The sequence below is a fragment of the Canis aureus genome, chromosome 4 (assembly GCF_053574225.1).
Source record: "Canis aureus isolate CA01 chromosome 4, VMU_Caureus_v.1.0, whole genome shotgun sequence".
Lineage (NCBI taxonomy): Eukaryota > Metazoa > Chordata > Mammalia > Carnivora > Canidae > Canis > Canis aureus.
In genome coordinates, this window is record NC_135614.1 from 20,780,471 (window position 1) to 20,805,553 (window position 25,083).

At 36.0% G+C, this 25,083-nt stretch overlaps 2 protein-coding genes across 8 annotated transcripts in view; one reads left to right on the forward strand and one right to left on the reverse strand.

Annotated features, from left to right (window-relative positions):
* Positions 1-25,083, reverse strand: part of CTNNA3 (catenin alpha 3) — a 1,688,099-nt gene that overhangs the window by 1,654,906 nt on the left and 8,110 nt on the right. The window contains exon 1 of one of the 7 annotated variants that reach the window (XM_077894690.1): positions 13,816-13,943. The exons of the other annotated variants lie outside the window; for them this stretch is intronic. The gene's annotated coding sequence lies outside the window, so the exon portion shown is untranslated. Of the gene's footprint in view, positions 1-13,815; positions 13,944-25,083 lie in introns of those variants that run through there. 7 annotated transcript variants of the gene reach the window in all.
* On the forward strand, positions 2,964-3,470 carry LOC144312257 (large ribosomal subunit protein uL15). Its single transcript, XM_077894687.1, has one exon. The coding sequence runs from the start codon at positions 2,986-2,988 to the stop codon at positions 3,430-3,432; it is 447 nt and encodes a 148-aa protein (XP_077750813.1). The 5' UTR covers positions 2,964-2,985; the 3' UTR covers positions 3,433-3,470.

The following is a 25,083-nucleotide window of genomic DNA, read 5'->3' on the forward strand; positions in this document are numbered from 1 at the left end:
AATTATCAAATTGAGTGCTTCCTCAAAAAAATTATGAGTTTTATGGATTCTTTATGAGAACACCCAAGCAAAATTAAATTAAATTGAAATAATTGCTTACTCTAGCCATACTAACCAAAATAAAACTTCCCTGCACACACAACCTAGATGAGGGCTGCAAAAATGGTTTTAAAAGGCCAAAAGAGGGACACCTGGGTGGCTCAGCAGTTGAGCACCTACCTTTGACTCAGGGCATGATCCTGCTAGGTCCTGGGATCGAATCCCACATCGGGATCCCTGCATGGAGCCTGCTTCTTCCTCTGCCTACATCTCTGCCTCTCTCTCTTTCTCTGTGTGTGTGTGTGTGTGTGTGTGTCTCATGAATAAATAAATCTTTTTTTAAAAGTCAAAATATTGCCTTAACTAATGTGAAGTAAAACAAAGGAAAACATTTTACTTATATTTAGGTCTTATGCTATGTCCCTCTTACTGTGAATGGCTAGTCAAGTTTAATCTCCCTCCAAAATTTAAAAAAAAATAAAAAAGCAAAAAGTTATAATTCAACTTCTAACTTAACTGCAAAGTAACATTGTATATAAAAATTTTACATGAAGACCTCACTACCCCTCTCCTGATAATACATCTTTCATGTTATTTTTTTAAATGCCAGTTCACACTAAAAGCTCACCCTATATTTCACAATGGCACACATTTTCAAAATTGCAGCTAAGGAGAAAGGACAGAAATGCCCCATGGTTATCCTATATAGCAATGCCTTTCAACTTAAGGACATTTTGTACCTATAAAAATTATAACAGAACTGAAACACTGTGAGATCCCATCTCATATAAGCCCAGCATGAAGGTTACCTACATATTATTTAAAAAGCCAAAGAACTAAATTAGCCCAATTGAAATCTAAGAAGATAATCTAATACATGAGACCTCAGACAAGCTTTCATTGAATCACCCAGAATAAGAATAACCTTCAGCTATAAGGCATCAAGTTTAAGCAACCAGGGCAGAAGTAACATGCCCTTCATATACACCTTGAAAGTGACAGTGGCTTTTGTTGCTGTAAATCCAGTGGGCCTGTGGGTTGGTTCCACTCCATATTATAAGACAGCTCAAATATATATGAAGTCCCCTAAGGTATGTTATTTTTGAAAGGCAGAGAACAGAAAGAATAGTGAAAAAAGTAAAATTCTTATCAACCTCATTTTGAAGCTAAAAAAACCCCATTTCTTCTATATTCTCTGATTAGCTAGAAATAAATAACAGCCTGCTTACCAGAATAAAGAAAATGAGACTAAAGTCTTTGAAAACACTATATTCCTTTTCCTATGTATCTATCAATACACTTGGGAAACCAAGAGTATATAACTTTTTTAAAAACTTCAGGTCCTTCCTCGCCTCCATATTTCCACTTTTCCATATTCCTTTAACAGAGTTTTTAAAAGTCTGTGCCAGAATCTTTCAATTTAACCAACCAAATTCACTATTTTACCACTACTTTTAAAATTTTTCCCCAGGAATTCTGCCTATATATCTACTAACCCTATTTAACTATTTCTCCCACCTGGTCAGTATTCTCTCTATAAGACATAAAAGGCTTTCTCCTCTGGCTTTAAAACACCACTTTCTACCCTTCTGGCATTCTTTCCCAATATCTTTTGCTGGCTCCAGCTTATCTACTACTTCCTGTTAAGAAGGGGTCTTACCCTAAAGTTCAATTCCTTACATCCTACTCATTGCTCACGTTATATTGCTTTGTCTAAGTAATCTCTTTCCGTTCAACTTAGAACCTCAGATTCTACAGTACAGGTCTCTCACCTAAGCTTCAGAGCTCCCAAATTGACCACTGGGCCATCTGACAGGCACCTCAAAACTGAAATTATGATCTTTTACCCAAAATCTGCTGCCATCACTTCAGTTCTGATCTAGATTAATGACCATCATACAGCTGCACACCCAACCCAGAACCATGAACATCATCCTAGAATATTTTTCTTTCACTCTGCCTCTCTCTTCATACCATATTAGTGAAAAAAAAAATCATATTGCTTCTATTGCCCTAACTCCTCTTGTATTGTCCATGTCTTCTCCATTTCCATTACTACTTCCTCAGTTCATACCCTCTTTATTTTTTTTAAAGATTTTATTTATTTATTAATGAGAGACACAGAGGGAGAGAGAGAGAGAGGCAGAGACACAGGCAAAGGGAGAAGCAGGCTCCATGCAGGGAGTCTGACATGGGACTCGATCCCGGGTCTCCAGGATCAGGCCCTGGGCTGAAGGCAGCGCTAAACTGCTGAGCTACCCAGGCCGCTCTCATACCCTCTTTAAACTGATTTAGACTTCATAATGATACCCTAACTGGTCTCCCTTCTGGCTTTTGACAACCTCCAATTCATCCTTCAAATTATTCCTTAAGTGATCTATATAAAATAAGATAATGTTACACTAAATCCCTGCTTGAAACTTTCAATGATTCTCCATTTTGACACAATAAAATTCAGATTTCACTGAATGACTGAAGGCAATTTGGTCTGTCCCATGTCTCTAGCTTTCTCACCCCCTTTGATCCTCCTCTTCCCTGTACGCCATCCATGCTAGACAATTTGAAATTCTCTGAATGGATCATACTGGTTTATGCCCCTAAACTTTTATTCACTCTGCTCCCTCTGCCTAAAGTGCCCCTCTCCAACAGCCACTTGACAAATACTTATTCATCATTCAACTTCAACTCAAACAATCCTCTCTATATCACACACACACACACACACACACACACACCATAACAGAAATAAGTAATGCTTCCTTATCTCTGTATCCTATAAAGATCTCTAAGAGAATTATCATCATCATCCTACCAACTCATAGGATTTCTTATACTATATGGTAGAGTAAATGAATGTTTATATCACTTCCTTCCATCAAAACTAATAGAAGAGAAAAAAATTAAGTTAAAACCATTATACCCCCCTTTTTCCTCTGGGCCGCCAACATGCCATCCAGACTGAGGAAGACCCGGAAACTTCGGGGCCACGTGAGCCATGGCCACGGCCGCATCGGCAAACACCGGAAGCACCCAGGAGGCCGGGGTAATGCTGGTGGCATGCATCATCACAGGATCAACTTCGACAAATATCACCCAGGTTACTTCGGAAAAGTCGGTATGAGACATTACCACTTAAAGAGGAACCAGAGCTTCTGCCCAACTGTCAACCTTGATAAACTGTGGACCTTAGTCAGTGAGCAGACACGGGTAAATGCTGCCAAAAACAAGACTGGAGCTGCTCCTATTATCGATGTGGTGCGATCGGGCTACTACAAAGTTTTGGGAAAGGGAAAGCTCCCAAAACAGCCTGTCATCGTGAAGGCCAAATTCTTCAGTAGAAGAGCTGAGGAGAAGATAAAGGGTGTGGGGGGCGCCTGCGTTCTAGTAGCTTGAAGCCACATAGGGGGAGGTTCATTAAATGCTAACAAGTGCTTTAAAAAAAAATAAATAAATAAAAATAAAAAATAAAAAATAAAACCATTATACTCAAGGAAACTTGTCAGTACCCCAAATTACAAAGAAAGAAATATAGTGAAATCTTGAACAAATTAAGAAAGGGCAAGAGGGCAGCCCGGGTGGCTCAGCGGTTTAGCGCCGCCTTCAGTCTAGGGCCTGATCCTGCAGACCAGGGATCGAGTCCCACATCAGGCTCCTTGCATGGAGCCTGCTTCTCCCTCTGCCTGTGTCTCTGCCTCTCTCTCTCTCTCTCTCTCTCTCTGTCTCTTTCTCTCTCATGAATAAATAAATAAAATCTAAAAAAAAAAAAAAAGAAAGAAAGAAAGGGCAAGAGCCTATACACATCTCAGTAGTAAATAATTTTCCCTAAAAGTGCCAGAACCCTGAAATTCCTGTCTACTCATCCTTTGATTAGAGTATTAAGATGTAGGGCATGGATAGATCTAGGATCAAAGGGGGATATCCCTATAAAGACCCTTTGAGACTACAGAAACACAGGGATGGTAGGGCAGGATTAGCATGATGACATGCTACTTCTGTCTATGACTAAGCCCACCCCACCTAGCCAGGGAACTGCGAGACACCCAGCAGAGTGAAGGAAAGAAAAAATGCTGAATCACTAGTTTGTAACGCTGATAGCCTATACTTAAAGGATTTTGCCACGCAAATGGATGTCAAAAGAAAGCCAGGATAGTAATACTTACATCAGACAAAATAGACTTTAAAACAAAGACTGTAACAAGAGACAAAGAAGGAAAGACATGATATAATAATAAAGGGGGCAATCCAACAAGAAGACATAGCAATTGTAAATATTTATGTACCCAACATGGGAGCACCCAAATCTATACAACAATAACAAACATAAAGGAAATAATTGATATTAATATAACAATAGTAGGGCACTTTATATCTCACTTATATCAATGGACAGATCATCCAAACAGAAAATCAACAAGGAAATGATGGCTTTCAATGACACACTGGGCCAGATGGATTTAACAGATATATTCAGAACATTCCATCCTAAAACAGCAGAATACACATTCTTCTCAATTACACATGTAACATCCTTCAGAATGGATCACATATTAGTCCCACAAAACAAATCTCAACCAATTCAAAAATATCAGTCATACTATTATGTTTCCTGACCACAATGGTATGAAACTAGAAATCAACCGTAAGAAAAAATCTGGCACAAATACATGGAGTAAATAACATGCTACTAAACAATGAATGGATCAACCAGGAAATCAAAGAAGTTAATAAGTACATGGAAACACATGAAAATGAAAACACAATGGTCCAAAATCTTAAGGATGCAGCAAAAAGCATTCTAAGAGGGAATTTTATAGCCATACAGGCCTATCTCAAGAAACATGAAAAATCTCAAACAACCTAACCTTACACCTAAAAGGGAGCTAGAAAAGAACAAACAAAACCAAATGCCAGCAGAAGGAAGGAAATAATAAAGATCAGGGCATAAATAAATGATATGGAAACTAAAATAAATAAATAAATAAATAAAACAATAGAACAGATCAACAAAACTAGGAGCTGGTTCTTTTCAAGATCAACAAATATGATTAACCACTAGCCAGACCTTTAAAAAGAGAGAGAAAGAGAGAGAGAAAGAGAGAGGACTCAAATCACAAATCAAAGAGAAGTAACAACCAACAGCACAGAAATTCAGACAATTGTAACAGAATATTATGAAAAATTAAATGCCAACAAATTAGACAATCCAGAAGAAATGGATAAATTCCTAGAAACATAAAATCTACCAAACTTAAGCAGGAAGAATAGAAAATTTGAACAGACCAATTAACAGTAACAAAATGTAATCAGTAATCAAAACACTTCCAACAAACAACTCCAGGACCAAATTTGCTTTCACAGGCAAATTTTACCAAATATTAAAAGAGTTATACCTATTCTTCTCAAACTATTCTAAAACATAGAAAATGAAGGAAAACTTCCAAATTCATTCTATGAGGCCATATCAAAACCAGATAAAGACACCACAAAGAAAAAAAAAAAAAAAAAAAAAAACAGAGAACTACAGGCTGATATCTCTGATGAACATAGATGGAAAAACCTTCAACAAAAACTAGTAAACCGTATCCAACAACACATTTTAAAAAGCATACACTACAATCAAGTGTGATTTATTCTTGGGATGCAAGGGTGGTTCAATACTCATAAATCAATCAACATGATATACCACATTAATAAAAGAAAGGATAAGAACCATATGATCAATAGACGCAGAAAAAGCATTTGAAAAGTACAACATCTATTCATGACAAAAACTCTCAACAAAGTAGGTCTACAGGAAACATACCTTGACATAATAAAGGCTATCTATGAAAAATCCACCACTAACATCAACCTTGATGGGGAAAAACTGAGAGGTCAAGAACAAGATAGGGATGTGCACTCTCACTATTACTATTTAGCATAGTACTGGAAGTCTTAGCCTCAGCAATCAGATAACAGAAAGACATAAAAGGCACTCAAATCACGAAGGAAGAAGAAAAACTTTCACTATTTGCAGATGACATGATACTCTATAAAGAAAACCCCCCCAAAAAAAGAAAGAAAACTCAAAAGACTCCACCAAAAAACTACTAGAACTGATAAATGATTCAGTAAAGTCATAACTACAGAATCAATGCGTAGAAATCTGTTGCATTCCTATATGCCAATAATGATGCAGCAGAAAGAGAAATTTAAAAAAAAAAACACTCCATCAAACTCCAATAAAAAAGTATACAAAAAAAAGAAAAAAGAAAAGAAAACCACTCCATTTACAATTGCACCAAAAACAATAAAATATCTAGGATAAAGTTAGGTGAAAAAGAGGTGGAAGACCTGTACTCTGAAAACTATAATATAAACACTGATGAGGGCACCTGGGTCACTCAGTCAGTTAAGCATCATTCTTCAGCTCAGGTCATGATCCCAGGGTTCTGGGATTGAGCTCCATGTTGGGCTTCCTGCTCAGCAGGGAGTCTGCTTCTCCCTCTCCCTCTGTTCATTCTCTTTCTCTCCTTCTCTCTTTTAAATAAATAAATAAATAAATAAATAAATAAATAAATAAATAAAATCTTTTTTATCTCTCTCTCTCTTTCAAATAAATAAATAAATATAAATAAATAAAATCTTTTTTAAAAAACACTGATGAAAGAAATTCAACATGATACAAAGAAATGGAAAGACATTCCATGCCCATGGGTTGGAAGAACAGATATTATTAAAATGTCTATACCACCCAAAACAATCTATACATTTAATACTATCCCTATCAAAATACCAATGGCATGTTTCATAGAACTAACAATCCTAAAATTTGTATGGAGCCACAAAAGACCCTGAATAGCCAAAGTAATCTTGAAAAAGAAAAAAGAAAACAAAACTGGAAGTATCACAATTCCAGACTTCAATTTATATTGCAAAGCTGTAGTAATCAAAACAGTATGGTACTGGCACAAAAATAGGTACATAGATCAATGGAACAGAGTAGAAAATCCAGAAATAAAACCACAATTATACGGTCAATTAGTCTTCAACAAAGCAGGAAAGAAAATCCAATGGGAAAAAGAGTCTCTTTGACAAATAGTGAGAAAACTGGACAGCTACATGCAAAAGAATGTAACTGAGCCAATTTCTTATACCATACACAAAAATAAACTCAAAATGAATTAAACACCTAAATGTGAGACTTGAAACCATAAAAATCCTTGCAAAGAGCACAAGCAATAATTTCTCTGATATTGGCCATAGCAACATTGTTTATGTCTCCTAAGGCACAGGAAACAAAAAGCAAAAATAAACTACTAGGACTACATCAAAATAAAAAGTTCCTGCATGGCAAAGAAAACCATCAACAAAGCTAAAAGGAAACCTATGGAATGGGTTAAAATGTTTGCAAATGGCATATCTGATAAAGGATTAGTATCCAAAATAAAGAACTGATATAACTCAATACACACACAAAAGAAAATCCAATTTAAAAATAGGCAGAAGACATACAGATTGCCAACAGACACATGAAAAAATGTTCAACATCCCTCATCATCAGGGAAATACAAATCAAGACCACAATGAGATGTCACCTCACACCTGTCAAAATGGCTAAAATCAAAAATACAAGAAACAACAAGAGTTGGCAAGGATGTAGGAGTTGGTAGGAATTCAAACTGGTGGAATCACTATGAAAAACAATATAAAGTTTCCTCAGAAAGTTAAAAATAGGGCTACTCTACAATCCAGTAATCTCACTACTGGGTATTTACCAAAAAAACTTCATTTTACCCAACTAATTCAAAGAAACACATGCATCCCCATGTTTACTGCAGCATTATTTACAGTAGCCAAATTATGGAAACAGGCCAATTGTCCATCAACAGATGAATGGATAAAGAAGGTGTACACACACACACCTACACACATCAGAATATTATTCAGCCATCAAAAAGAACAGAATCTTACTATTTACAACAATGTGGATGGAGCTAGAGAGTATAATGCTAAGTGAAATAAGTCAGTCAAAGAAAGACAACTACCATGTGATTTCACTCACATGTGGAAGTTAAGAAAAATAACAAACAAGCAAAGAAAAAAAAGAAAGAAAGAGAAACAAACCAAGAAACATACTCTTAACTATAGAGAACAAACAGATGGTTACCAGCAGGCAGGTGGGTACAGCAATCTCACTTCTAGATATCTACTCCAAAAATAAAAATTAATGTATGCCCAAAGCAATTCATTGCAATTGATTTCAAGTAACTTCAAAACACAATATTTTTACTCTAATCCCTACAGGGATATCCTCTAAGACAAAAAGAATGGCAAAGTAATCTTAAACTGCATTTAGTATTCTTATTAAATACATGTATTATAGTCTTATAAATTCTTACTACATATATGTACACATTCATACACATATAAATTTATGTATGTACATACACACATTAAGATAAAGCAAATAATTCATGCTATTAGGAAATAAAAATTCTAGCATAAAAAAAAGAGATACAAATATAAAATCAGAAAATTTACATGAAAACCTGTGATCTTACACTGAATTGAAATTATCAGTATGATCTTATTTATATATTTCTCTCTTCCCCAAAAATATCTATTTCCTAGCTCTGCTCACAAAATAAAAAGGCAGGGACGCCTGGGTGGCTCAGCGGTTGAGCATCTGCCTTTGTCTCAGGGCCTGATCCCGGGGTCTGGGGATAGAGTCCCACATTGGGCTCTCTGTGGGGTGTCTGCCTCTCCCTCTGTCTGTGTCTCTGCTTTTTTCTATGACCTTCATGAGTGAATAAATAAAATATTAAATAAATAAATAAATAGACAGTGGCAGTGGCAATAGCAACCCTGTGCATAAACTGTGTTCCCTAAATACTATTTCCCACTAAAAGGACCTAGGCCACTCAACAGGAAGACTGGTTGAAGATCTGGGGCAGGAAATATATAAAATCAGCCTAAAACATCTTCTTATGCTAGAACACAAAAACCACTTGGATTTGTCAAGAGGTTCAGGATCCAATTTAAAGGGATTCTCACTGGCCAAAAGTGGAAAATTTGGGGATCAAAAGAATAAAGATTGCAATACATAAAAACATATATAAAAATCAGCTCAAAAAACAAAAACTCACTAGCCACCTTTCAAAGTTGATAGGACACCATCCTATTCCTCTGAAAATTGATAAAGAATGGGAAATAATCAAGTGTTTCCCTGATTTTTCTGTCATGAACTATACTTGAGAGGAATATTCTAAAATTCTTTATAGAATAATCTCAACCAATAAACCTAAGGAAGAATTACAGAATGCTAAAATCACCATTTACTACCCTTTAAAAAAATAATAGATCTAGAAAATGATCATCAATAAAAGCTATAATTATTAGATGAAGGATTAATAGTGAACTTTGAGAATCAGGCTTACAGAGCCTAAACATGCTGATCAAACTTAACCTCACCAAAAGTGACACAATCCAGATTCCATGCTTCCTGACATGACACAATAGGAAGTACATCACATCATCTATACAGCATTCTTGCCAAAAGAGTTAAAACTAAATCTAATCGAGCCTTGTGCAGATCTAACCACCACTTTACTGGAAGGAGGAATGTGTTAAGCGACATCAAATGCTGCAATCACCCAAATCCAGAATGTGAGAAATACTGTAAGACAAAATGACTTAGTTTCTTCAACTCATAGATAATACAGAAAAGAGGGAAAGCTATTAGAAATTAAAAGATATAACTTATTAACAACCATACAAAATGTGTCAAACCTGAATTCTGATTCTAAAATCCTACTATAAAAATACATTTTAAACAATTAAAATTGGACAGACAGGTTATTTGATATTAAAGGGTTACTGTTAATTTTATTGGGCATAATAATATGATGATTATATTTTCTTAAATCCTCAAATATTAGACACAAGATTAACATGGACGATTTATTTTCAACAAAGGTGCCAACATAGTGCACTGGAGGAAAGACAGTTTTTTCAACAATGGTGCTGAAATAATTGGACATCCTACATAAAACAGGAACCTCAACCCTTTCTTTACACCATATATGAAAATTTACTTGAAATAGATCATAGAGCTCAAGATAAGACAAAGCTATCAAACTTCTTAAAGAAAACATAGGAGAAAACCTTTGTAACCTTGGGTTAAGCAAAGGTTTCTAAAGCGCAACACCAAAAGCATGATCCATAAAAGAAAATACTGATAAATTGGACTTCTTCAGCAAAATTTAAAACTGTTGCTCTTTAAAAGACAGTGTTAGGAAAATGAAAAGGTAAGCCATAGACTGATCACAGTATTTTTAAAACTCATATATGATAAAAGTCTTATATACAGAAAATATGAAGAATCCTTAGAAATCAATAATTAAATGAAAAACAACTCAATTTCTCAAAATGGACAAAACATTTGAAAAGACACTTCATGGGAGCCTGGGTGGCTCAGTGGTTGAGTGTCTGCCTTTGGCTCTGGACATGATCCCACGGTCCTGGGATTGAGTCCCTCATCGGGCTTTCCGCAGGGAGCCTGCTTCTCCCTCTGCCTATGTTTCTGCCTTGCTGTGTATGCCTCTCATTAATAAGGAAATAAACTCTTAAAAAAAAAAAAAAAGACACTTCACCAAAGAAGATAAATAAATGGTAATTAAGCACATGAAAAATGTTCAATATCATCAGTCACTAGAGAAATGCAAATTAAAGCCACAATATATACTACTATACACCTACTAGAATGACTAAAATTAAAAAGACAACAGGGGAGCCTGGGTGGCTTAGTCGGTTGGGCATCTGCCTTCAACTCAGGTCCTTATTCCAGGTCCTGGGATCCAGCCCTGCAACAAGCTCCCTGCTCAGTAGAGAGTATGCTTCTCCTTCCTCCTCTGCCCCTTCACCCACTTGTGTTCTCCTCTCTCTCTCTCTCAAATAAATAAATAAAATATTTTTTAAATTGGATTAAATTAAAAAGACTATCAATACCCAAGCTAGTAAAGATGAGAAGCAACTTGAAATCCCACACATTGCTAGTGAAAACAAAAAGTGGTAGTTTCCTACAAAGTTAAACATATACCCACTCTATGATCTAGCAATTACATTATTTAGATATTTCCCCAAGAAAAATGAAAACATATGCCCACTTAGAGGTCTATTCACAAATATTCATGATAGCCTTATTCATAATAGTCAAAAACTTGAAACCTCAAATTTCCATCAACAAATGACAAAACAACTTTGTAATGCAATCATACCATCACATTGCATGCAAGGAAAAAGCAAACTACTGATAAAGGCAACAACATGTATATCTCTCAAAGGCATTATGCTAAGTGAACGAATCAGACAAAATAAGTTACATGATTATACTTACAGGACATTCTCAACTTCTCTGGTACATTACTCAGTTTATTTAATGCCTAACCTCTTTAACTTCTTTTCTTTTTAACACTTTTTATTTATTTATTTGAGAGAGAGAGAGAAGCAGAAGAGGCAGAGGGAGAGGGAGAGAGAATCTCAAGTAGACTACATGCTGAGCTTGGAGCCTGACGCAAGGCTCAATCTCACAACACTGAGACGATGACCTAAGCCAAAACCAAGAGTTGGCCACTTGACTGACTGAGCCATCGAGATGCCCTGACCCTCTTTAACTTCCTAATAATATTTGCTTCATAGCCTGCAAGCCTGTTTATTGTCCATTTGTCCTCAATGTCATCCTGTGTACCTGATGTGGTATGTGTACGATTTATAATTTTTTCTTGAAATAACTACCTCAAACTAGCATATATGTTTATAGTACAAAACTATAAAAACAAAAGCTTTGAGTATTTTCTGTCTTTTCACTGTGCCTTAAAAAATTATCATTTATTTACCTTATTTTTTAACAACAGAATTTTTTTAAAGAGCGAAATGATTGTCCCTGACTCAACATGTTAATTTATGATGATATCAGTAAAGATACTTAGCAAAATTTTAACTACTACATTTATGTTCTTTTTCAGTACTGCTAGGTAATAGCAATGAGTTTGCAAGCTTGTTCACTTATACAAGCTGGGTTTAGTATGGTGTGCAGTACGGAGCCCAGGGTCTCCAACTATATTTTGAGTATTTGTATTTTGAGTTGTATTTTGTATTTTGAGTATTTAAAGATCAAAGAACATTAAGAAGTTCTGTCTCTGAACTTCTTCCTCCTAATGAAAAACTTATTTCCCAGTTAGATTGATTCAGTTAATTTTGACCTAAGTTGAAATTCAGGTTAAATTTATCACTAAATTGAAAGAGTGAAAGGAATGAAAGTAGCTAATCTCATTTAAAACAATCTATTTAAAAAAATCTATTAAAAAAAATACTAGGACAAGATTCATAGACTCACACAAAATTGCCAAATATATTTTACTTTAAACATTGGCTTGATCATGTCTGTTTTAATATGTAAATATTTTACCTTATTTAGATAAATTCTTGGTGTTTCTAAAAACGTAAGCCTCTTGAATCTTTCTCCTGAATTGAGTGACAGACCGAATCTTTTTCTGCTCCTAGAAACTTGGAGCCATACTTATGCCCACATAAATCAGTGTGTGGGTTAAAAGGGCAGCAGTTCTCCACTTTTTTCCCACCAAAACACAGTGACATTTAAAGCGTATTTAATATTCACTGTCCAACATACTCTGTTCACTCTGAACTGCCACCTGCAGTAAGGAAGACAGCTGGTTTGCATGAAATACCCGCATAAGATTTCCGTAACCCTGAATTTTCTCTCCAATCAATCTGTAATACACAAGTGTCATAAAACCATAGTCAAAACTACTGCGTTTTTTGCCTTATTCTTGACTCTGTTTTACATTCTTATGCTTGTTTTCCTTTCTTCTTTCACTCCACTTTTAATTTGTGCTATCTTGAGTTTCATATAGCCTTGTAAGTCACCTTAAATCCTTTCTAGAAGAAGGAATAAATAAATCATCATTCCATGTATCTGCAAAAGCAATCTTTTCTTGTTTACATTAGATAAAGCCTTAAAACTTAACTCCTTGCTGCCTCTCAACTACTCTTTACTATATTGAACATGGAACTATCAAAATCCAAGTTCCTTCCTTTTTGCTTTTATCAATGTTGTTTGAAGATATTAAAGGCTACATACAAAAAATACAGGAAAAACATCCATGCTCAAGTTAAGTTTAGAGGCCAATGACAGAAATTAAATTGTTTGCACAAATAAAGAAACTGCTTGCTACACAACTTTAATGTGTAAAGAATGTAAAGCTTCCAGTTCCTTGCATATATGGTTACTCAAATAGTAATAGCTCAGTTACACAGCAAGAATTTTTAAATGCTCTGATGTAACACTACTATATTTTGGGCATTGGCACACGAGCATTCATTTTAGCGCTATTTTTAAAATCACTAATAAACACTCCAAATAGCAGAACTGAGCCTCTGCTCAATTGAGTCCGCCTGAGTTGTTGTGAAAGAAAAAACGTCTAAAAGAATCATATTTTTATCCGAATCTGAAATGCCTCCTAATCTATTTGAAAAAGTAGGCGTTTATAAAATTGGAGCTTTCATAAAATAGTTTAGAGTTTAGTGTTATTATGAGAAAAATTAGTTATAAAAGCAAAAATGCATAGCCGAGTAGCTTCTATTCATTCCATTTTATAGAAATAATGTCCTTTTATTTCCCCCAAAGTTATCTAACCAAGCAACAGATAATCTATAATTATAGGATTTGCCTTACACAGCAAAATTTGATCTTAAAAAGTTTGACACTTCACTCACCTAATGCAGGACAGAGTATTGCCCATACACAGATACTAAGTCAATTGTCTAAGCAATTTCTTGTACTTAGAAATTCAGTGCCACTATTACAGCTCACAATTTGGCTTATGATGCATCTGTAAGCAAACAGCCTGACAAGCACCCTAGTGTATTTCAGGATGACTGACAGGACACAGTGGCTCAAGCAGAAAGGGGGGATGGGTGCTCTTAAAGCAATACACTAATGAAGACCGACATCAAACAGCAGAATCAGACTTAAAATTATATTTTTCAAATCTGCAATGAAATAATGATATATTGTCCAGTATAAGCTTTTAAACATAACTTTTGTGTGCATTACGTTCCCAAAATATTGTAAATTCCAAAGCAGCTTTAAAATTTTTATTTGAAAGAAAAAATGTGAAACAGACACGCTATATGATACCTCCTGGAACTTCTCAAACTTCTAAATGACTTAAGAATATTTCAATTATTTTAAACAGAAATTAAGTCAGGGTACCTGGAGAAAAGTAGTTCTGATTCATATTTTTGCCAATCACTCTTGCGAAGTAATTTAACAGATGAAAGTAAATTAAATGTCAGAGTTACTACCAGAAATAGGGGTAGGAAAGCCCAGTAGTTTGCCCCCTGCTGTGTTCCTTTCTTATAGTCTACTTCTGTGGTTAAAAAATAGATCAAAAGGGGCACCTGGGGGGCTCAGTCAGTTAAGTGACTGCCTTTGGCTCAAGTCATGCTCCCAGGCTTCTGGGATCCAGCCCTGCCCTGCACTCTTGCTCAGCAGGGAATCTGTTTCTCTCTCCCTCTTCTTCTGCCCCTCCCCCTGCACGTGTTCTCCCACTGGCTCACACTCTCTCTCAAATAAATAAAATCTTAAAAAAAAAAAAAAAAAGTAGATCAAAAGATTAGGACATTTCAATAATGGCTATTTCCATATTAGTTTCACTTCAGAAAATATTTATTTAAGTGATACACTGGCTTCACTCTTCACATACATAATTTTTCCTATATTATTTCACAATACTCTGCATTGCTCAATCCTTTTTTATAGCAATCATTCCTATTAGGAAAAAAAAAGGGGGGGGGCTACTCATTTTTAAACGCAATCCCTAATTTAGCCAGCAGAGGGTATCACTTGATTCAGAAAGTCCGCAATATTGCCTCCAATGACATTTATTTTTATACTTGAACTACAAACTGGGACACACCATCTCAACTTTCCTTATTAAATGTGTTTAGAAATATCCCATTTTATTCTTCCATGTATGTTTGATTTTCACATAGCCCATGTTAATGTTTAGTACTTCTCATCTCTGACAAAGTACCATTATTTCTTCCTCTCCCAGCTCACTACCATCCAAATGGTAGTGAAAGAAAGGCTAAGAAATAGCAGAATTTGGTTCAATGATCAAAATGACTTCCACAATCCTAGATTTTTCGGGGCGGGGAGGGGGGAGGAAACAAGCAAAGAAACAAAAATTTTACATAAAGATTCCTTTAGAAAATCTAAAACAAATGCCGAAGAAAATAAAACTACACTATAATACAAAATAATTTCTCTTCAAATTTACATATACAGTTGTAAACTGTTTAATATTTTCTAAATGCTTTGTTTGGTATTTGCTATTTGTCCATTATATATTAGGAGCCACAGGCTAACTTTAGAAGACAGGGTTCCTGTTATCACATTATTATATTTCTCATGAGCATACAATGTTACGACTAACAATGTCTTCATACAAGCTACAAATTCTTATTTTACAAATTCAATTTGGAATAGCATGAACATTGATTTGCCTACTCTAAAAATAAAGATTTTATAATCTAAATAGCCAAAATCATTAACTACCACAAATTTATCTTGACTGAAAATAAAAATTTTCTATGCTTCTCTTAAGCTATTGTCACAAACATTAAGTTTACTAAGTTAACTTGGTAAAAATAAAACAGATTTAAAGGCTCAAAGAGTGATCTCTCTTTTCATGCTCCTGGACTTACCACTAATGATACATGCTTTATGCCCAAGTATTAAATTTTACAAAGAAAAAAGAAATAATCATTCTCTTCCTCAATTGTCATTCAAAATAGGAAATTATAGTTTCTTTTCCTTTAAAAGAAAATTCTGGGATCCCTGGGTGGCGCAGTGGTTTGGCGCCTGCCTTTGGCCCAGGGTGCGATCCTGGAGACCCGGGATCGAATCCCACGTCGGGCTCCCGGTGCATGGAGCCTGCTTCTCCCTCTGCCTGTGTCTCTGCCTCTCTTTCTCTCTCTCTCTCTCTGTGTGTGTGACTATCATAAATAAATAAAATTTAAAGAAAAAGAAAATTCTGTTTCTGATAATGAAAGCAACTGCTGAGTTCCTTACTCTATAAAATCATTTTTAGTAACTGAATGGGGCAGTTTCTTTCCTCATATAATAACTAATGGTAGCCATGTAAAAATCATCTTTTATACTTGGAAATAAAGTATAACATCTCTTCAACTGCTATGGGTTCTTCCAGGAAATTTTGTATCTTTAATTTTCTGAACTGATACATTCCCTATAATATAAAAGAGATACTTAGAATTACTTCTCAAATTAACTTAAAAGCTATGCCTCCATAAGAAAACTGAAAAGTCAGTTTTGCAAGTAATTCACTTGTCATTTTTGCCAATCCAAAAAAAAAATCTAAAAACATCCAATTTTAGAATATACAGATAACTGACACTTTTGTTTTCATCTAACTACCTAATTTCATCTAACCACTTTACTTTCCAACTGTGAGTTTGGTTCCTGACACAGGCTCCCCTGAAGTATGTTTCAATCAGCAATTTTTGGTTTCCCTGAGTGCCTTAGGAACCTACATCTAAAGGCCTTGTTAGCCGCAATTCTATTTGTGGCTAAAAAAATCTTTTCAGCAACAATGCATGCAGCAGGGGGACACTGAATAACTAGTGAATAGATACTTTAAAATAATCCTTTAAAATAATCCTTTTTACTTTTAGCAAAATGCCTCCATACATTTTATGTTCTATTTGAATTTTCAATACACTTTTTATATATTTAATTTTCTGTGAGTTTTTTTATATATTTCATTTTATATTGAAAGCTACTTACTAATTCCCTAAACTACTGCAGTGGGCTCATAACAGATAATATTCACACCAATGAGAAAGCTCTGACTCCGACACACATTAGGTAGGATGAGTCTGAGGTCTAAGTGGAATGTGCAAAAATGGGTAATATCGAATGGGCACCTGAAATGCAGAATCTTGAAGCTCAGGAGAAATATTAAGCTTAGAAAAAGAGATATGATAACTATGCATCCATGTTATGCCCTAAACCATGAGACTAAATGAGTTCTTCCAAGGTTCAGAGAAGAGGAAGATAAGGCAGCCAAGGATAGTACTTTGCAAAACAAGTGCCCACTAGGAATAGGAAGAGAAGGTGAGAAATGAAAAGAACAAGCAGAAACATGAGAAAACCAGGTTCAAATTCAAGGTCTACTTTGCTTGCTGATGTCTATGTTGATCACTTTTATTCTGTTTTTCCCATGTTGTGAAATGAGACCTACAATGTTGCTATGAAGAACTGCTTATAAAAATTAGCCACAGGGACACCTGGGTGGCTCAGTGGTTAAGCGTCTGCCTTCGGCTCAGGTCATGATCCCGGGGTCCTGGGATCAAGTCTTGCATCAGGCTTCTCACAGGGAGCCTGCCTCTCCCTCTGCCTGTGTCTCTGCCTCTCTCTCTCTGTGTCTCTCATGAATAAATAAAATCTTTTTTTTTAATTAGTCACAGAATCTAATGGAGTGCTATGCACAGTGTTAAATAATCACTGATTATTGTTATTATGTGGAAGATACTTCCCTTTTTGTGGAATTTTACTTTTCCAAAGCAAAATGCCATTGAGTCTTAGAAGGCTGCTGTGAGAGATAGCAAACAAATTGCCTATCTGATGTCAAAATGGATGAAGAATCATTAAGTCTACGCATTTTTATTTAGCAAATTGAATCCATTTCACCAAGGGAAGTCATCTACCCCGTCCATGACGGTAATTTATAATTAGGTAATAAGGAAACATATTCCAAAATGAAAGAGCTTAAGCTCTGCTTCCAAAGTTGTAACAAATGCTAAATAAAAAAAAAAAGAAGAGTACATTAACACATATTAATAAAGGATCTATTTAGAGAATTAGACACGGGATGGTGAAAGGACAGAATACTGAACTAAAAGCAAAAGAACAACAATAAGTAAAAAATAGAAACCTCTAGTGTCTTGTTCCCATGTAAGACTTACGGAATTGGGCCAGGACACTTCATTCCAAAGCAGACAGCATCACTGGCTGAGGCTGCATTAGAGCAAGGGGAAGGAAATCCTTTCTCCCACTCTGCTTCCAAAGATAATAACAGAAAACTAGAGAATGGTGGATTTCACTACCAAGAGGACATGTTTATTTTACTCATGTCCCCCACTGGCTCTCTAAAAGTCAAATATACTAATTTTGCATTGTAGAGCAAAAGAAATATATGTACAAAGACAATCAATTTTGCAAGACTCATAATATCCCTAAATTGTCCAAAGAACACCTGCTATATTCACTAAGCTTAAACTATACCAACATTCCTATCAAGCCTCCAATTGTACTGAAAAGAATAAGGCTTATCACAGAGGAGGGTAAAATAATTAAACTCCATCATAAGCATAGTGATTCACATTTCTGCAACTCTAAATATTAATAACCATGCCCAACAGTCTGAGTAACTCACACATTCATGCCCCAAACCATCCCAGCCTTCTTTGTCCTGGATCTTACGACCACAGAATTAGGTTGACACAATTAATCATGCTCCACAGATAAAGTTCAACTGATGGAACTAGTCTATGAAAAGCCTGTTTTATTTTATTTTTTGTAGTCATATTCTATATCCCTTGCTTCAGTTCCATTCCACTCCTCCCTTCCTACAGGTATCCACTGTATAATAGTTAATGGTTACCTTCCTAATCAACTTTCTATAACTCTTCTGATGTACATGTTTACAATGATATATAGCTTAATGTGTGTATGGACTCTCAAATTTTCACAGTGTTGGACTTCTTCTCTCTACATCTCTCTCTCTCTTTCCATTGCTCTCTCTCTCTGTGTTTCTGTCTCTCTCTCTCCCCCTCTCTGTTTTTATGTTTCTGTCTGTCTGTGTCTCTGTCTCTTCCTGTCCCAACATTATGCTTTCATGGTCTATCATGTTGAACTACATATATGTGTTAAACACTACAGGTTTGCATAAGCAACACAAGTCTCCCTTGCCTTTCATAGCTTTGGAGGCAGGACATCAGATTTCCCAGACTTCTCTGCATCTCAGAATGGCATGTGAGAATAGCATGCCAACAAGGTATAGCAGATAGACCTCTGCTGAGATGTCTTCTGGCAAAGCTTTTTCTTTCCCTATAAAAAGGGAATCAGATAATGTTGCTATGACCCTTCTCCCCTCCTTCTGTCTCGGATATGATGCCTGGATATGATGCAAAGCTAAGAAGGAAAGATGACAGAGCAAAAGTACAGAAAGAGCTCAGGTCCTTGATGTCATCAGCTCTGAACCTACAGACTCCTTGTTATTTGAGAAAAATTAGTTCCCAATTAATATAATTGATTTACTTTATTTTCCACGTGTAGAATTCTATCAGATGTATTTATAGCATATTTATCTGTCCATATCCCTATTCAAGAACATTCAGGTACTATCCAACTCTTTGCTATGGGAAACAACACTATAATAGACATTCTCATACATGCTTCTTTGTATAGATATGCAAGAGTCCCTCTAATGCATACACTCTATTATGGGCTGAAGTGCATCCTCCCCAAAATTCATGTCTGTAATTCTGACTCTCTATTCTTTAGAGTATGACTGTATCTAGAACTAGAGCCTTAGAAGATGTGATTAAGTTAATATGAGGCCACTGGGGTGGGGCCTAATCCAATAGGATTGATGTCCTTACAAAAAGAGATTAGGACAGACACCCAAAGGGGGATAATCATGTTATTGCAAGAAGATAGCCATTGATAAGCCAAGTAGAGAGACCCCAAACTTGCCAACACCTTGACCTTGGACTTTTAGCCTTTAGACTACAAAAAAATAAATTTCTACTGTTTAACCAGTCTTTGATACTTTGTTATGGCAGCCCTAGCAGACTAATACAATTCAAAGTAGAATTTCTGGGTCAGAATGCATTTGAGCATTTAATTTCAACAAATATTACCAAATTGGTCTTTCAAAACAACACCACCAGCAGAATATGTTGGTTCACGTGTTCCCATCTCCTCCCCAGCACAAGATATTGTATGACATTTCAACTCCTGCCAACACAAGAAGTACAAAAGTGGATCTGATTGTTGTTTTAACTTAATTGCATTTTTGACTACCAATGTCACTGGTGATCTGTTTTGGGCTGACGGGCCAGCCATTCAAGTATCCCTTCTGTGAACTGCTTACCAGTACTTTTTACCCCTTTTTCTCACAGGCTGCCTGTTTTTCCTCACTGATTTCTAAGAATTCCCTATATATTCTACAGATAATTCATTTGCCAGTAATAGTCCTTGAAAATACCCTCTCCCTGCTTAATATGTGTCTCTTTGTATCCATAAACATTCCACCATCTGTATATGAAAGTTCCATCTTCTTCACATCTTTACAGATACCAGGTGATTACCATACATTAATTTCTACCAATATAATAAGTATAAGGTGCTCCATCATTATTTTAATCTGTATTTACCTAGTAACTAGTGAAACAAGCTAAATATCTTTTCATTTATTTACTGGTCATTCCAATATTCTCTTCTCTGAATTACTTTTTCCCTTATCATTAACCTATTTCTCTATTGTTCTTTTCCTTATTAACTTTTTAAGAATTCTTTATAAAATCTTTCACTAAATCATTTTTGTTTAATGATCTATGAGTTGCAATTTCCATATTAATACCATATGACAAAATACCCTACAGCTCAGTGGCACAAAACAACATTTATTCTCTCTTGTGCATTTTTAGGTTGGCTGGTGGTTAGGTTGGCTAATCCACGACGGGCCTGGCTGGGCTTACTCCAAGATCCAGTTTTGGAATCCAAATCTGTTCTACATGTTTCTCGTCCTCCTTGGACAAGTAGGCTACCGGGAGCATGTTCTTCCCATGGCAACAACAAAAATACAGAAGGGCAAGTGGAAAAATACAAACTAAAACTACTTCCCAATTGCCAGACTGACAGGGAATCCAGTATCTCTCTAATCCCTCAAATTGTTCAAGAACTCCAGGAGTCTCTTGACCCCCATATCTCAGAGACAGAAAACTAGAGAATAGGATTAGAATACAGATGGGCCCTGTTGAAAGCTGCTAGAGTTCTGCTTCCAGCACACACTTCACTGACGAAAATTGATCCCCTGGAGTCCAGTGTGACCTTTTCGCCTGCTGCATTCTTGCCTTTGCTGTTACAATTACTAACATTGGCCACAGTGATTCTTCAAGAAAGAACCAGCTTGCTCTCTCAGAGGTATGGAATGACATCCATGCTTAGAGCTTCAATTTACCAAACACAGTGGTTGAGTCAGGAAGGCCTTCTGCCTCCTTCTGCTTCATCACCCACAAGCCCAAACAGCCTCTCCCACCAGGTCATGCAGGCCACAAAAAGCATTCTTAGTGTAAGGTCTCTAATGTTCTTTCTTACCAAGTCCTTTCTTACCCAGGACCAGCTCAACCCATTAAGAAGTTTCTATAATGAATACACTCTAAAAGAAAGAAGTCTTCATTCTTTTCCTCTCTGAAGGCCCCCGGACTCTTTACAAATTTCTCCAGTCCTCCAGTTTTGACCAGCCCTGCAGGTGAAGGAAGACTGGAAAGGACAACTTTATCAAATCAGAAAAAGACCCTCTTACACCAGTACCTTAGACACAAAAGGATAAATATCTCATAATGATCTGCAAACACTGGGGGAACCTTATGGTTGCTGAATAAAAATACAAAATTCCCAGTTAACTTTGAATTTCAGATAAACAATGAATGGTTTTCCAGCATAAGTATGCAATATTTGAGACATATTTATACTTTAAAAAAATACTGCTTGTTTACCTGAAATTCAAATCTAACTGTGTGTCTTGTATTTTGCTAAATCTGGTCACTCTAATTTCCATATTTCATGAATGGGACAAATTGTGGGGAGGGGCAACTAAAACTCTCTTGTACCTCAATTTAAAGCAGCCACAGAGCCAGAAGCTCACATCCTGACATCCTATCAGAGAACTGAGGCTGACAGAGCCAACCAAAAAAAAAAAAACAGTTCTTGACCCCATTACTGCACAGGAGCTGATTTTTAGATAGCCAAATGTGATTCCTGGTTACCTCCCAGCAATACATCTCTAAATACACTCTGCTGGAAGATCTTAGTTCCCAGAAATGCAATATGGGATACAAGGAGACAAAGGAAGAATGACATATGGTGCCCTGAGATATGACAGCCCCAACAGGAGGGGCAAAGACACAAGAAAAACAATGGCAGAAGGATATTCTAGAGATGAGGTTTTATGCATCTCTTTTAGAAAAAGGAGTCTAAATGAATCTAATTTAATTGCTTTAAATTATCCAGGGTTAAATTCACCTCCAAGTAGAGGACCAAATAATAGGAGTAATAGTTGCCCAGTGGATATGTACCTCCTGTAGCCCAGAAATGTACGGAGATTTAAGAAAGATGAGATTTAAAATTTAAGTGAGAAATTCTGTAATTCAAAGTTTATAGTGATGAAGCTCGAAGAAGATATACATATCTCCCTTATGACAAACACCAAATAAATCTCATCTTTCAAAAATAAGCAGACAGAAAAAAAATCCAAGATTAAAAGAGTATATAACATAGGAGTAAGACAATGTCTTAAAGATACCAAGGGAGGGCAGCCCCAGTGGTGCAGCGGTTTAGCGCAGCCTGCAGCCCTGCAGTGTGATCCTGGAGACCTGGGATCGAGTCCCATGTCAGGCTTCCTGTATGGAGCCTGCTCCTCCCTCTGCCTGTGTCTCTGCCTCTCTCCCTGTGTCTCTCAGAAGAAAAGAAAGAAAGAAAGAAAGAAAGAAAGAAAGAAAGAAAGAAAGAAAGAAAGAAAGAAAGAAAGAAAGAAAGAAAGAAAGAAAGAAAGAAAGAAATTTTAAAAAAATAAAAGATACCAAGGGAAATTATCCTCAAAACAAAATTTAGAATATATCTACACTGTGCTCTCAGTGAAATACCCAAACACATAAATTCTAGAACAGAAGTGATGTAGAGACAAAATAAAATGAAAAGAAAACTGACTCAAGTTAGAGGTCAAATAAAAAGAGACCTAGCAAAGATTTAAAACTTCTAAAAATCAGCAAAACCAAAAAGACAATAAATTAATTTTAAAAATCACAATTGGAGAAATCACTCCTCTCCTTCATCTGCTGCCTCTCTATAAGCAACTTGATCATTCAAAGAGCATAAGAAGCAAGGAATGGAACTTCTGCCCTAGACTTAATTCTTACCAACAAAGAGAAATATGTTAGTGAAGTGAAAGTGACAGGAACCTTGGGGAAAACTGAACATATCACCTTAGAGTCCATTAGAGCCAAGGAAGAAAACACAAAGCAAATAAGACAAGTATCTTAGATTGTTTAGCAGTTCAGAGAAAATGTAAGGATGTTCCAGAGTCAGAGATTCTAAAATGAAAGATAGCTCAAAAAATAAAGCCCACTACTGCAATTATATGACGAAAATACAGGAAAGAACATACGTAAATATAACTCAATGTGGTATAGAAAGAGCTTTCTGAAGAGCTGAGATTTTTTAAAGGACATATAAGAGAAGAAGGAAGAAAATAAAGGTAAGAATGAACATCAGTATGGTATTGGTTTATTTACAAAGTGGACTAAACCTAGGATGAGCAGAGACATGAAAAATATTCAAAACAGGGGCAGCCCCAGTGGCGCAGCGGTTTAGCGCCGCCTGCAGCCCTGCAGTGTGATCCTGGAGACCTGGGATCGAGTCCCATGTCAGGCTTCCTGTATGGAGCCTGCTTCTCCCTCTGCCTGGGTCTCTGCCTCTCTCTGTGTGTCTCTATGAATAAATAAAATCCTTAAAAAAAATATTCAAAACAATACAAAACCTTTAGGATGTACTTGAGAAAGAACGATGAGAAAGGTACAATGCCCATTTGTCATGATATTGACAAAGAATAGAGAGGAAGGAAAATCACAGTATTTTGCATTTGCTTTCATCCTGTCTACCAAGGAGAATGCTCTTTACAGCAGAAAGATTGTGCCAACAGTCTTGAGAATAAATTGATAAACAAGACAAAAGACAATGAAGGACTGTGTAACTGTTTAGATCAATGTTCATTTCCAGGTGTCCTCTATTCCAGTAGGGTTCTCACTCTCAGCACTAATGACATTTTGGGCTGGATAATTCTTTGTTGTGGAGGCTGTCCTGTGTGTTGTAGGATGTTTAACAGCATCCCTGGCCTCTACCCACTAAATGCCATTAGTACCAGCCTCCCACTTGTGATAACCAAAAATGTCTCCAGACATTGCCAAATGTCCCCCGGGGAGTAAAAAGGACCCTGGGTTAAGAACCACTATATTACAGAGCAGTGAAAATTTTGCATATATCATCACAGAATTATTGTTTGCATCTTTGAGTAATCACGGTGTTGAGAACTGACAAATGTCCCATATATCAGAAAGGTAGATTCTAAAAATTAAAACCAGTAAATTTGATATTGGTCCCCAGAAAATTTTAACACAGTATCAAAATTTTAATTAGAAGAGACCAATGATCTAATGATATCTTGGTATAGTTTCGTTAAGAGCCACTCATATAAATGTGATTTAATTTTCTTTTCTTTTTTCTTATATCATTACTTAAGAGGGTAAATTAGTTTCATTAAAACATTTTTAAAATATCTTCTGAAATCTTTCACAAGATAAAGAAATATAAGCTGTCTCATTTACTGTTGGTCTGAGTATATATCAATAAAACCTCTCTTGAAGCCACACTGATATGCATAAAATTTTATATGCACAAAGTCATTCTTAGATAAAGCAATGCTACTTTTGGAAATCTCAACATGTGTATAAAGATGTATGTCAAGGACTGCAGTATTGTTTGTGGTAACCAAAAAGCTAGAAACAACCTAAAAATGTGCACCAATTAGGGACTAAATAAGTTGTCACATATTTCCTGACCAGAGGGTCAGGAAAAGCCTTAGAAATATACAAAATCCAATTGGACATCATTTGCCT